This window comes from Amblyraja radiata, chromosome 3 (genome assembly GCF_010909765.2).
Source record: "Amblyraja radiata isolate CabotCenter1 chromosome 3, sAmbRad1.1.pri, whole genome shotgun sequence".
NCBI classification, from domain to species: Eukaryota; Metazoa; Chordata; class Chondrichthyes; order Rajiformes; family Rajidae; genus Amblyraja; species Amblyraja radiata.
In genome coordinates, this window is record NC_045958.1 from 59,261,735 (window position 1) to 59,277,140 (window position 15,406).

General features: G+C 41.5%; 1 protein-coding gene across 2 annotated transcripts in view; it reads left to right on the forward strand.

The window, feature by feature from the left end:
• Positions 1 to 15,406, forward strand: part of ncbp1 (nuclear cap binding protein subunit 1) — a 63,575-nt gene that overhangs the window by 20,323 nt on the left and 27,846 nt on the right. For both annotated transcript variants that reach the window (XM_033017852.1, XM_033017853.1), the window contains exons 9-14: positions 2,191 to 2,288; positions 2,925 to 2,988; positions 7,412 to 7,522; positions 8,628 to 8,692; positions 11,900 to 11,962; positions 13,184 to 13,258. In XM_033017852.1, the coding sequence (XP_032873743.1) occupies positions 2,191 to 2,288; positions 2,925 to 2,988; positions 7,412 to 7,522; positions 8,628 to 8,692; positions 11,900 to 11,962; positions 13,184 to 13,258 (476 nt within the window). The remainder of the gene's footprint in view (positions 1 to 2,190; positions 2,289 to 2,924; positions 2,989 to 7,411; positions 7,523 to 8,627; positions 8,693 to 11,899; positions 11,963 to 13,183; positions 13,259 to 15,406) is intronic.

Below are 15,406 nucleotides of genomic sequence, written 5' to 3' on the forward strand. Positions count from 1 at the left end.
TGCCCCTCATTAGTTCATAACACACTTAAAAAAATCTTACTTTATCTTCAAAAAATCATTAATACCCTTGCAAAAATGTTTTCCTCGGAATAGAGCTCTGACTGCAGATATGCCTGGGCCAACAGTGGCAACGGAAAGAAAACTTAAGGAATCATACAGTATATAAACAATCCTTTCGGCACCACCCGCCCGTGCTGACCAAGTTACCTAACTGTGCAGGTCCCACTTGTCTACACCTGGCCCACATCACTCCAAACTTATCATATCCTTGTAACTGTTCAGGTGTCTTCTAAATTATAATTGTACCCAACTCCACCACTTCGTCTGGCTGCTCTTTGCAGATATCCACCACCCTCTGCATGGAAAAAGTTGCCCCCCACCAAGTCCCTTTAGAATCTTTTCCCTCTCAATTTAAACTCTAGTTTAATGTTCCAGAACCATGCGGAAAAGACTATTGACTATTTACTTTATCTATGCTTCTCTTTGATTTTATAAACCACTATAAAGTCACCCTCAGCCCCATACGCTCCAGGAAAGAAGACCCAACCTCTCCTTATAATAGAAACCTTCCAGTCCCAGTAACATCTTCGTAAATCTTTTTTGCACCCATTCCAGTTTAATGACAGTGCAAAAAGATTCACGAGAATGCTAACTTGTCTGACCAGCTGGAGCAAATAAAGTTTTGGGCCCTGTCTTAATTGCTATTTCACATTGGGTTAAATCATCTGTTTTTAATATTTTCCATCATGTTAGAACAGCTAATTTGGTGTAATTCTTTATTGCCTTTTCAATCTTTTAATTGTTTTGGTACAATTTTACACAACTGATTTTGGGTTGGTGGTCAAATGTAAAATGTGATCAACAATAAACAGTCTTGATTTTGTTCTTTGTCTGTAATAATCTGCCTGATCTGAATTAAGTCCATGGCCAAGCATGGTATATTCCACCTAGGAAGTAAATCAGTAAGTCTTTACTACTAACTTGCTGGATCCCACTTGTAGGGACCCGAAACCCATAGGCCTCAATGACATTTGCCTTGCAGGCTTCTACAAATATGGCCAAAAGGATGATATATGGGAAGGATACAATTGATATTTGTTTTGTGCAGATAATTAAAGTATCCTTTATGTATTTTGTGATAGATTTTTAGCAGCATTGAGATCTGGAGTCGTGTGTAAGTGTAAATGGTGTGTTGGCACAAGTATTTTATGTGCTTTTGTATAGTGATTTTATGAATGCTCGACAACAACAACTTGCATTTATATCATGCTTTTAATATGGTAAAATGTTACGTGGATACATCACAGATTTGAGAAATCTAGGCAGAACAAAAGATAACTAAACCAAGGTAACTAAAAACCTGGTCATAAAGAGGGATACAAAGGGGAGATAAATGTAGGGGAAAGAAATCCAAAGATTCGGCCATAGATAGATTCATACAGCGTGAATAAAACGACAGCCATTTTCTGGTGTGAAGTATGTGGAAGGTGTGCAAAAGTCCAAAGTAAGAGGAATGTAAAGATTTTTGAGAGTTATAGTACAGGTGGAGTGAGCCTTATGTGAGTATGAAACTTTAAACAAAGGTATTGATGAACTGGGAGCTGATATAGATTAGCAAGCTTGTAAGAGGATGTGTGTAAGTGGTATTATATAATGACTGATGTTGAATTGTTGGTCAGATTCTTTTATCACAATGAGAAATTTATGTGTTATTATTTCACCATTATCTAGACTGGTTACTGTTGTTCAATTTATCTATTGTTTCTCAAAGCTAACCTGTTCCTTTGCGCAGGAATACTCAGATCCTGAGCAAAAAGTGATCTGACTGCTTATGATACATTTGTCCTGGCTTTGACCCACTAAATTATTCTGTAACCTCCTCATCCCTCTTCTTTTCAAACTAGTTTTGAATATGTGTAATATCTGTTCAGTTATTTAAAAAAAAATCATTATTAAAATGCATTTATTTTGAGTCCTTTGTTGATAATATCTGGCAATCTTAAAATAGTTTAATCTACCTGTGCTAGATGTTCAGATCTTGAACTGCAGTTTTGTTAGACTTCAGTTTTAAGCATAATATTTTTGATTTATGGTCAGCTGTCTTGGTTGCATGGATGCTGTGAATATTAGCTACATTAAAAAAATAAGTTTAAAAAAAAAAAATCACATTCATGTTATCTCTTGCTTTAGGGCCCAGTCATGCCTGGCAGCCACTCTGTTGAGAGATTAGTAATTGAAGAGAATCTCCGTTGTATTATCAAATCTCATTGGAAGGAAAGGAAAACATGGTAAGGTCCAGCCTTTTTAATTCCTACAATAACATTTTCTTATTGGTTGAGAAATAAGTGGATATAAATTAATTGTGTACAGTAAAACCCCCATTAGTCATGCACATTCATGATTTTGGTGATGCTGTAAATAGCAGTTTTTCTACACTATTGGCTGCTATTCTAATAAGAATTTCAGCACAATCTTATTTTAAGTTTTTAAAGATGTTACGCAGTAATATAAATTTCCCAGTGAACCCAGTAAGTTTCAAAGGGGTGTTGGAAAGAGAACCTGGCGAGTTTCAATGGAGTGCAAGAAAGACCCTGTGAGTTTCAGTGGACCATTGCAATTTCTAAACAATGAGATAACTGATTATTGGAGTTCTACTGTATATTAAAGCGTATGTATAAAAGATTATAAAGGTGGGAAGAATAGTTTAAATGTATTGTCGTAGCCAGTAATAAACAGCAACCATAAATGTAATTATATGTAATGGTGTTCAATTATCATAAGTCCATTCTTCAATGTCTAATAATTGATCTTGGTAGTAAAACTACTAACTAGATATAGCAAGGCAGATTTTAACTTTGCACAAGAATATCAATTTATATTTATATTTCTGTATATTAATTTGCTTTGTCTGTCTTCACTGACAGTGCTGCACAGTTGCTCAGCTATCCTGGAAAAAACAAGATTCCCCTGAATTACCACATAGTGGAGGTATGAACCTTTTGTAATGGAAGTTGGTAACTTGTATTTTATTTACTAGAAATTTTGTTTATCTAATAAATACTGGCGTAAAGGTGGGTCAAGTTATAAAATTCTTAGTTATTGGTGTTTTCTTCAGTTTATAGAATCTTGGACTATGTCAGGGTTTTGCATTCAGGGATTAATATGGTGGAAGTGAATGTTTTTGTTAGACTGACAAAAAGCAAGCAGTTGAATTTCTTGGGGACTGCTATGAAAACACCATATTTTCTGATGTAGTCCAGGACCATTATACAGAGCACTATTTTGTCATTGATGTAAAATTGAAAAAATATAGTTAACAATGGAATTTTGATGAACTGATATGACCCGATGTATTGGCATTTAAAATTAGATGCAGACCAGAGAGAGAATTTAGAAATCAGAGGTGCAAAGGGACTTGCAAAAGTTAATTTGCAAGTCGAATCGGTAATAAGGAAGGCAAATTCAATGCTAGCATTTATATCAAGAGGGCTGGAATTTAAAAACAGAGATGTAGGCTGTGGGCCGAGGTGCTTTTTTGTTTAGGTTTGTGACCCAAATCACGTGACTACCTGAATTTTTAACATATTGTGTAAAAATATTATAGAAATCATACCTGAAACTCGTCAAGAACAAAACCTGCACATATTTTTAAAATATGAGAAAAACCTCCAATTTTCCGAGTAGTAATTGTCCAATCAGTGCACGTTTGACATTGCGTTGGACGCAAATTGACCATTCATGCGCTTTGTTTCATGGTAGCTAGGCAGTGAGCACTCTGGGATCTTGGCTGCCTCCTAATTACATCAAAACAATAGCAAGGTTTCCAAGGAATAAAGGTAATGCTAACCTTGCTGATAATTTGTTTTACAATTGATTTATCTTTATAAAGTTTCTATGTGAACTGTTAAATAAAAATGATAAATAACAAATGTAGAGTTAGGGTTAGGATTAGGGTCAGTTGGAAGTCAGTCAGAAGTCGGTCGGTCAGTCAGTCAGTTGATCAGTCTGTCGGTAGGCCAGTGGATGCTGTGAAGGATCGGTCGGGCTGTCGGTAGGCCGATGGATGCTGTGAAGTGTCATTAGGCCGGTGGATGCTGTGAAAGATCGATCGGGCTGCCGGTGAGTGGTCGGTCGGGCCGCCGGTGGGTGCTGAGAATGGTTGGTCGGGCCTCCGGTGGGTGCTGAGAATGGTCGGTCGGGCCGCCGGTGGGTGCTGAGAATGGTCGGTCGGGCTGTCGGGCCGCTGGTGTTGCAATGAACGAGCGGGCGGACTGATGGAGCCGGTGCTATGGGGGTGCTGAAGGCGGCCCGGGCAGCGTGCAGGGCAGTGCTGCTCCCCACCATCATCACCGTGATGATCCAGAAGGGCATGCTGGCCGAGATGGACGCTCTGAGCGGCCACACGTACGGAGTCCGCAGCCGGACCCAAAGCAGCTCCAGCCGTGGGCAGCTCTGGAAGGGGGGGCGAGTTAGGGTTAGGCATTTTCCTGTCACTGCCCCTGTCCCACTATGGCTGTGACTCCCACTCTGCACACGGGCGGTCAGTGGGATTCAGTAAACAGAGGAACCCACAGGAACTGCCCTCACCCATTAATTAGGCGGGTTCAGGAGCCGGACTTCTGCGGCAGTCTCATTCAAAAATATACACTCACAATTTTATTCATGGTATTTTTATGTAATACTAGACCATGTGGGACCCATTGGGTACCATCCCCTCAACACGCGGTTGCCGGGGGGGGGAGGGGGCCTGTGGCATCCCACTCACACACACTAACCCCCCCCCCCCCCACACACACACACATACACTAACCCCCTAGATATTATGTTAATATTATTAATTCGCTCCTTTTACCCCATCCCTGCCCTATCCACTCACGCATAGCCCCCAATTTGCAGGCGCGTGTAGGGGGGGGGGGGGGTAGAGAGAGTGGGCAGAGACAGAGAGAGGGGCAGAGAGAGAGAGAGGGGCAGGTGGGGGGGAGAGGGAGGGGGAAAGAGAAAGGAGGGGGGGAGAGAGGGGTGGAGGGAGGGAGTGGGAGAGAGGCCCGGGGGAGTGGGAGAGAGGGCAGAGGCACAGAGAGATGGCGCGCGGCGTCACAGGGCAGGGCTGGTTCCCAAACGCAATACTCCCTCACTCCAGCTCCAGGATCTGCTCCAGCCCAGGTCCAATCTGCAGCAGCAACCTCCCCACCATGCGCGACCCGAGGACCCCAAGCTGGCTACCAAAAGACTGCATGTTCGGCGACTTCATCTCCGGAGTCTTTTGAATAACGGGGGGGAGGAGGGAGGGGGAGCATCATTCGCAGCACGAGGATGACGGCAGCAAGCAGACCCATTGTGACGTCATCAGCAAAAGACAGTCGTCTTTAAAAGTTTTGTCTGAATTTTGAACATTTTCAGTAATAACTCGAGAAATAAAATAAATGGCTTACCTTTAGCTGTCCCGTACGTGAAATCCGTCCCGGTTATCGGCGTTTACAGCGTTAGAAGCTGATTTTTATTTTACTCCAGCGCTGAAATTGTCCCGTGGTTTAAAAAAAAAAAAAATTCACAGACCGGCAGTCGGAACAATTCTTCAGCATTGGCTGCAGCCCGAGAAAATAAAACTCCGGCCCCCCCCCCCCCCCCCCCTCAAAGGCGCCAAAATCGCGCACACGGCCAGTGACAGAACTGCAGCGTCGCTGAAGGTAAGTTTTGTAACATACCTACTTCCTGGATTATCAGTTTTTCCAGACCAACAGTCACGTGATAATAAAACAACAATACGCCCCTGGCCTGCTAATGACACTCCTCCTGTGTTTCTAAAGCACCATGGAGTGCCAAACGCGTTTATAAAAAAAAAAATTTTAAAAGTGAGCTGAATGTGATTGAAATGGCCAGCCGACCCATCCCGGCTCCCACTGTCTCCTCGGTTGTTTAGAGTCGGGAGCCGGACCTCTGGGCGGTGGAATGGGTTGGCGGGTAAATTAATTCACATTCAGTTTGCAATGCCATCTGTGGCTGTTTAGGGAATTTCAACTGAGCTCTTGTAATTTTGGGGGGTGGGGGAGTGGACACATCATCAGTTGCTGGAAAATCGGTGTTCAACTTGTATAGGGTGATTGGCTGGAGGTCCAGTGGTGACATCAGGAATTTCTTTTAACTCCATCCATTACCTTAACCATTAATAATAATAATAATAAATTTTATTTATGGGCGCCTTTCAAGAGTCTCAAGGACACCTTACAAAAATTTAGCAAGTAGAGGAAAAACATGTAAGCGGAATGAAATAAATAGTAGAGACATGACTAGTACACAAATTAAAGACAGAATTCAATTCAAAACACAATATGAGGCAATTCAAGCACAGATGAAAAGGGAGGTGGACGTGGGGCTAAGGATAGGCAGAGGTGAAGAGATGGGTCTTGAGGCGGGACTGGAAGATGGTGAGGGACACGGAATTGCGGATCAGTTGGGGGAGAGAGTTCCAGAGCCTGAGAGCTGCCCTGGAGAAGGCTCTGTCCCCAAAACTGATATGGGGGGGGGGGGGGGGGGGGGGGGGGGGCAGATGGTGGAGGGCTTTGTAGGTGAGGACCTGGATTTTGTAGGTGATCCGGTGGGAGATGGGAAGCCAGTGAAGTTGTTTGAGGACTGGAGTGATGTGATGCCAGGATTTGGTGTGGGTGATGAGTCGGGCGGCTGCGTTCTGGACCAGTTGGAGTTGTTTGCTGGCAGTGCAACATGACTGGTTTCAAACAAAGTCCATTGCAATTATTAGCCCAATGTATTCCATTTGCATCTCCCAAACCATGACCTTTCTTGTTAGGTAGTTTCTTTAGATCAAGAATGACTTGCTTCCATTTGTTTTTGTGGGTTCTGAGAAGTCTTCTAGCACCTTCTCGAAGGACATGGGCAGCATGTGCATGGAAGCTTATCCCAAGTGCCCCTCCAAGTCGCACATCATCCATTGTGCAGATAAATATATTGCCATTCCCTCCTTCATTGTTGCATCTAAATCCTGTAACATGCTACATCACAGCATCATAAGACATCATAACCAAAAAACTGCAGTGATTCAAGAAACTCGCAGCTTCCTCAAAGACATTAACAAACGGGCAATAAATGCTGACATAAATAAAAAGAAATAATCTGCCAAAATGTTACGCATTTTATAGATTTCAATAACGTGGGGGAAATTATGCAAGAAAACTGATGCTTGGAGGGTAAGCAACGATAAAATGATTTAAGGTGTATGTGACCACATTAAAAAGAGAAATTGACATTTAACATCTCTGCCCTTGATGTTTTAGCTAAGTTGCAGAGTGGTCATTGTGGCTCCATAAATATTTGAATGCACTTGTGTATGAATTTCTATTTGCTTTCAGTAAACTACAAGAAGTGTTTTACAATAATGCGCCTCATTGTTTCATAGGTTGTATTTGGAGAACTTTTCCGGTTGCCTCTTCCCCCTCACATTGAAGTCATGTATACCACTTTGTTGATTGAACTCTGCAAACTGCAGCCTGGCTCGTTACCACAAGTCGTATCCTTTTTGATATGTTAGTTCAGGTCATCTCCATGCGAAAAATGATAGGAGAAAGCATGAGGAATACTTTAAATGTCTTGTGGTGAAACTTGTCTTCCTGCTCTAACAGCTAGAGAAATAGTCTGAGATTCTGTTTTTCACAGCCTCTGATACTGCTGGCTTGTCTGGTGACTTTGTGCACTCCAAATTCTGTGCTGTGCTGTGCAGCAACTTGGGATGCTTTTAAAGTTTTAGTCACAATATATATGTTGTATTGCCACAATAATGCGAACAGTAATGAAGGTTAGAAAAGTGGAGGGATGTCAGCAAATCAGGTTGCATCTGTGGAAAGAGATAGATTTGAATTTTCTGGTCTGTTAGTATGTCATGGTTGTAGGTATATTCATATATCTTCAAATTACATGATACTTTAAAAATGAGTCTTATTTTCCAGTCACTGATTTTGCCGCAAAATGCTGGAGTAACTCAGCGGGACAGGCAGCATCTCTGGATAGAAGGAATGGGTGGCGTTTCGGGTCAAGACCCTTCTTCAGACTCTTTGCATAGACGGAATGGGTCTGAAGAAGGGTCTCAACTTGAAACGTTCCTTGCTACACATTAATTATTGTTATACTTTTGTCAGTATCTACCTTTCAATCTTTTCTCTTTGATCATTATTGTAGTTGAATATTTCTATTGTAATTTGTTGAGGACAAGGTTAATTGTATGGGTGTAAGCATACTTCTACAACATAAATCACCAGCTGCCCATTCGTTTTAGGGCCTTATCCAAAATCTATACCTACATTAGTGCTGAAGAGAATTTGTCCCTGAAATTGTCCTAGCCGAGAAAGTAACAAACTTGAGTTTAAAATGATGCCATGAAAATCTGTGTGATTTAGCCACGTAATATTTGAGTGGTTTGCTCCTCTTGCTCAAGTAGTAGTAGTAGTAGTATTGCAATGAGGGTGCTATTTTTTGTTGCAAGTCTATGTGGAGTTGATCTGTGATTGAGACTTTGGTTTCCTCTTCACAAATTGATGATCTTGTTACTGTTCTCTCTTCAAAACTGATTTTGCATATTTACTGAATTCTTGGACTATTTGACTTAACTGGTTAATCAGCTTGCACAAGCTACAGAGATGTTATACATGCGGATCGATTTTATGAATACAATTTGCGTGGACAGGTAATTATGATCAGCACAAAGTTGTAAAAATGATTTTGGGTGATGTAATTACTTTTGGTTCAACTTTTAGAATTTTAATATAAACGTGATGCTGGTCGAGATTGTAAAGGCAATATTAATAATCTAAATGATCTGCATGTTCTGAATGTTTAAGAAGGAACTGCAGATGCTGGAAAATCAAAGGTAGATAAAAATGCTGTATAAACTCAGCGGGTGAGGCAGCATCTATGGAGCGATGGAAATAAGCAATGTTTCGGGTCGAGGCAGGAAATAGGCAACGTTTCTTCCCGCCCCTCCCCACCCTCACATCAGTCTGAAGAAGGGTCTCGACCCGAAACGTTGCCTATTTCGTTCGCTCCATAGATGCTGCCTCACCCGCAGTTTCTCCAGCATTTTTGTCTACATTGCATGTTCTGAATGATCTAATTAGTGATACCATTGTTTCTACCTGCTCCTGTCACTCAGAAAACATCTTCAAATATATTGACTCCACCTCACACGCCCTTCAACTTCAATAACTTTCAATTCCCAGGATCCCATTGCCCCATCTTTCCCCATAGACGCCTTTAGACCGGCATACCCCACTAGGAAGATCTCGAGACCCTCCTGGTCTTCCTTGATCAGAGACCCAATCAATTTCCCTCTACTAACACTCTCGCCTGGTTGAACTTGTCCTCGCTCTCAACAACTTCTCTTTTGACTCCTCTCACTTTCGTTAAGATAAAGGTGTAGCCATGGGCACTCACAAGGACCCCAGACACACCTGCCTTTTTGTTGGTTACATTGTTGTTCCTTGATCCAAAGGTACAGTCAGGAGGGGGGACAGTCCTTGTTGCAAATGTACACTTGCACCATCCCCCAGCTCTTTCTCCACAATATCGATGACTGCATCGGGGCTTTCCAGCACCCCTGCAGACCTCGATGATTTCATTAACTTTACCCTGCCCTCAGATTTACTTGGACTATCTAACATCACTCCCCTTTTTTGATCTCTCTGTCTCCATCACAGGCGACAGACTATTGACTAACATCTACTACAAACCTATCGATTCCCACGGTTATCTGGACTGCACTTCCTCCCACCCTGCCACTTGCAAATAAACCTTGCTCCCATTCCGTTCTCAGACATCCATGATGTCCGCTTTCTTTAGTAAAAGTGGTCCCACCCCCTTGCTGTAATAGATCCCTCATCCATGTCTCATCTGTGTCCTGTACTGTTCTCGCTCCCCGTCTCTCTCTCTCCCCGTCTCTCTCTCTCCCCGTCTCTCTCTCTCCCCGTCTCTCTCTCTCCCCGTCTCTCTCTCTCCCCGTCTCTCTCGCTCCCCGTCTCTCTCTCTCCCCGTCTCTCTCTCTCTCTCCCCCTCTCTCTCTCCCCGTCTCTCTCTCTCTCCCCGTCTCTCTCTCTCTCCCCGTCTCTCTCTCTCTCTCCCCGTCTCTCTCTCTCTCTCCCCGTCTCTCTCGCTCCCCGTCTCTCTCTCTCCCCGTGTCTGTCTCTCAATTCAATTCAATTAAATTTCAATTAAAAACTTTATTGGCATGATAAAAAAAAACATTGTTATATTGCCAAAGTATAAAACATGACATACATATTTAAAATGCATGTATAAATACAAGTATACTCAGTGCATGGATAGATATGTCCCTGTACATAAACTCGCAATAGGCCTATAGCCCTTTATTGATTGCTACACGTTCTTGCAGCTATAAGCAGTACAACACAATAGCAAGTTTAGCAATTCAATATTAATTTCTCTCGCTCTCGCTCTCGCTCTCGCTCTCTCTCACGCTCTCGCTCTCGCTCTCGCTCTCGCTCTCGCTCTCTCTCTCTCTCTCTCTCTCTCTCTCTCTCTCTCTCTCTCTCTCTCTCTCTCTCTCGCTCTCGCTCTCGCTCTCGCTCTCGCTCTCGCTCTCGCTCTCGCTCTCGCTCTCTCTGTCTCTGTCTCTGTCTCTGTCTCTGTCTCTGTCTCTGTCTCTGTCTCTCTCTCTCAATTTCAATTCAATTAAAAAACTTTATTGGCATGATAAAATACATCGATATATTGCCAAAGTATAAAACATGACATACATATTTAAAATGAAAAAATATAAATACAAGTATACAGTGCATGGATAGATATGTCCCTGTACATAAACTCGCAATAGACCTATAGCCCTTTATTGATTGCTACACGTTCTTGCAGCTGTAAGCAGTACAACACAATAGCAAGTTTAGCAATTCAATATTAATTTCTTAGTGTCAGTTAATGTAATTAGTGTGTGCATACATATGTGCATGTTGGTCATTCACCGTCTCTCAGGTTATGGCATGCTGTTACGTATTGTGCACCAAGATGTGCCGTATTTCCTTCGCCAAGGATTATTCTTAGTTTTGATGTATCATCTAGTTCTTTAAAGTCAGGGGTTGCCACACTGAGTTTGTCAAAGTATGCTTTCCTTGTTTTGTCAAATTTTTTGCATTTTAGGAGGAAGTGCACCTCTGTTTCAGCCTCATCTGTCAAACAGTGGCCGCATATTCTGTTTTCTCTTGGTTACCAGAATCTCTTCTGTCTTCCTTTTTCAACTGCCAAGTAGTGGTCACTTAACCTGTATTTGGTGAGGGTCTGTCTCTGCTTTATGTCTCTAACAATTGAGAGATAGTCTGCCAATTTATAATCTCTTTTTAGGGAACGGTAGCATTCTAATCTCCTTTGGCTTTTGGTTTCTTTATCCCAATGTTCCAAGTACGTTTCTTTACATTGTTTGATAATTTGGTTCACTCTAACTGGTGATTGGGGGTCAGTATTGATCTGGGGCCGGTCAGGGTTTAACTGGATAGGGTTTAACTGAATAGCGGTAGTTAGTCTCAGTACCAACTGACACAGGGAACTCTTTTCTGGGTTCCCCTCTTGTGTTTGAAGGGCTTTAAACTGGAGGGTATCTGGGGGGCTAGATTTAAGGTGATTCCAAAAATTTAGTGCTCTTTTCTCTCTGTCTCTCTCTGTCTCTCTCTCTGTCTCTCTATCTCTCTGTTCAATGAAGAGCACAAATCCATGTTGCTACTCTTGGTAATGTACCGAGCCAGTCAGTTCAGTCATAATGACCAACAATGAAATTGTACAGGTAGAGGATGTTCTATTTTTTTATCTTTCAGCTCACCGCTCAGGCCCACCCTTCCAATGTTGTTAACTCCATTTCTCCAAATTTAATATTTCTTGCATTCTTTTTCAGATTTATCAACTGGTTTTCTCACCATTTGAGTAACTTTCAATTCAGATGGAGCTGGGATGATTGGTAGGTATTGATTATTTTGGATTACAAATATTAATTTGGTTGTTGTTTAATTTACCCTTCACTATCCAAGCAGATTTATTGGATCTTTGGCATATTTTAACTTGGTGTAGCAGGACAGCACAAGTGATCTAGTGCCCGGTTTAGGAAAGACAAGCATCAGCTTTTTGAGAAGAATAAGTACTTATTTTTTCAAAGTAAGTTGTGTCTCAAAAGAGAAACTTAATTTGTGTCCTGCATTGAGTTAAATCTGGTGACTCTATTGAATGCGGAGACCCTACAACCATATACCTTCAACTCTGGGTATTGTGCCCTGAAGTTATGGAGTATTTCTGTTTGTTTCTGTGTCCCTTGGTAAATGTCCTACAAAATTGTAAGGTACCTATTTCTGTTTGTATGGGATTGATACTGTATGTATGCAATACATGCCATAGGTTCCATTGTCTCTGGATTGTGTTGCAGCAGAGCATAGCAACTTTAATAAATCTGTGTATGATCCTATGACATTGTATGATGATCTGTAATTGCAATGCTTGCTGGAATTGTGCGCTGAGACTGGATTCTGCTATTGACATTTTAGAGCATTTTTTAATAACTTGCTGAGCAACTATGAAGAATAGGTTTTAGGGCAACCTTGACCCTGTTTGATCGCAACTTCTGCTGCAGACATTACCATGAACAAATAATAAATTCCAAAGGAATTACAATTTACTGAATAAGAAAATGGGGGGGTGGATGGAGGTATGAAGAAACAGTGAGGAGCTTTATACAATAAATACAATGTGCACCTTTGGTAATCATTCTACTGGGTCTATAGTTCCAAATATTGGCACTAGTATTAATAGACTTTGTTAGTATTATAACAGTGCTAAAATGTACATACTAAGCATTTGGCACACATGCCAGAGGTATAATGTAAGATTATTAATAAGGTCCATATTATTAGCATTTAAGGGACTTCATATTACTCATGGGAATATTGTTTGGCAGGCTGTGCAATGAGTCCATGTTTCTTTATTTTATCATTTGCTGCATAAATAACCTTTTTTTGTTTCTCTCCTCTCTGTGCCACAAACACATAATCACACATCCTCCCCCTGCCAATGCACACTCCTGCCATTGTGCCCATATGATCTCCTTCTCCCCACATGCCCTTGCACCTCTCCTCCACCTCTCTTCAACGTGAACGTATGCACACACGTCCTTGTGCACACATACACACAGGTCTGATTGTTTGGCACTGGATCCTGACAAAGCCAAACCAAAGTTTTTACGTGAAGTGTTGGAGAAATCTATGAGGTACGTAAGCTTTGGTTTATTAGCTTTGCTCTTTTTCTGGTGGATTTTGCATTTGTTTAAAATAAAAATGTCAATTTGCCATAAGAGGAAACAGGCTATACCAGACACTTGTTTTGTGCATTGGAGTTGAAATCAAGATGCTCATTCTCATCCTCATTTACAAATCCCATGACCTGATCTTGGAAACTTCTTTCAATCTTACAACCTAGCCCATTCTTTTGATTCTGTCTCTGTCTGCCTTTCTTCCATTCCATGCAATGGGAACTGTTTACCCTATTTTATTTCCATGAAACTTTTTGCATTTTATCTTGCTCCTTATCTTCATTTAGTTCCAAAACCTAGTGAAGAACAATGTAGATTGTTATGATGATGGATCTTTGACCTAAAATGTTAAGTCTGTTTCACCTTCCACAGCTGCAGCCTGACTTATCCGTTTCAAACATTTCTATTTTTATTTGTGAGCTCCAGCATCTGCAGCCTGTTAATCCCAGTATTAATGCAGATTGTATTCTCTTGAATTTATAAAATTGTTTACTCATGGTTGTAGGTTAAAATTACACATCATTTTTGGTTCATTTGTACCTCCTTAGTAAAAAGACACAGTGCTGGTGTGACTCAGTGGGTCAGGTAGTACCTTTGGAGAATATGGATACATTCTGAATGTAAATGGAGCCACAGTGCTGCATTGTTTGTCATGGGAGAGGTTGATGACTTGGGTTTGCAACCATGTCAGTGGAGTAGAATTTTGCCACAACAGCATTGGTGGTGCCTCTCGGGTGTTTTGAGGTGTAGGTACTCATTGTCTCAGAAGCAAACAGAAAAGTTGTGGATCAGTACAGATCTCAATTTTCAAATGTTAGATTTCGAGTCATAGAATATTAGAATTAGATGACTATGACTAAATATTAGAATTAGAGTAATAGAATAATGAAACAGGCTCATCGGCACCTCGTCCATGCCGACTAAGATGCTCCATGCTAGTCTCATTTACCTGCATTTGGCCCAGATCCCACTAAACCATTCCTATCCATATATTTTAAATGTTGGTATTATACCTGCCTTATCTACTTTCCTTTAGGCAGCTTAGTCCATATACCCATCACCCTCTGGTGAAAAGGCTGTCCCTCGGGTTCTTATTAAATCTTTCCCTTCTAAGCTCTCTAGTTCTTATCCTGTGCAAAAGACTGCGCACTCACCCAATCTATTCCCTTCATGATTTTATACTCTTCTATAAGATCACCCCACAACTCCTGCACTCCAAGGAGTAAACTCCTAGTCTTCCTAACCACTCCCTAAAGCACAGGCCCTCGATTCCTGGTAACATCCTCATGAATCCTTTCCAGCTTAATGGCATCCTCCCAACAGCAGGAGGACCAAAACTGAACACAATACTTTGTGTAGCTTCATCAAAGTCTCGTACAACTACAGCATAATATCCCAACTTCTATACTCGATTTTATGACTGTTCATATAATAATATATGATAATTAATTAGGGGCTAGTGGAATCAAGGGATATGGGGAGAAGGCAGGCACGGGTTATTGATCGGGGACGATCAGCCATGATCACAATGAATGGCGGTGCTGGCTCGGGGCCAAATGGCCTCCTGCACCTATTTTCTATGTTTCTAATAATGAAAAATAATAAAATTAAAAATGATCTATTAACCAAGTATGTATATATACAAGAATGAAGATCAAATGCCTTCTGTACTACCCAGTCTACCAGTGTGGTCAATTTTAGGGAATTATGTACTTCGGGTTCCCTCTGCTCTATAACACGCCCCGGGCTCCACCATTCACTGCGAAGGTCCTGCCCAGTTTGACTTCCCAAAATGCAACAACTCGTATTTATCTGAATTAAACTTCTTTAGTGATTCTTCAGTCCACTTGACCAGCTGACGAAGATCCCACTGTAATTATCTTAGTTGCCTGCAATACTGCCTATTTTAGTCTCATCTGCAAACTTACTAACCATGCCTTATACATTCATATCCAAATTATTGATTTAGATGATGAACAGCAATGGGCCCAGCACCGATGCCTAAGGCACACCACTAGTCATAGGCCAAACAAAACCACATTATTTTCTTCTGATGCTAAAAAGCTGTACTAGACCACTGAATGTGATGATTAATTTGTCATCGGC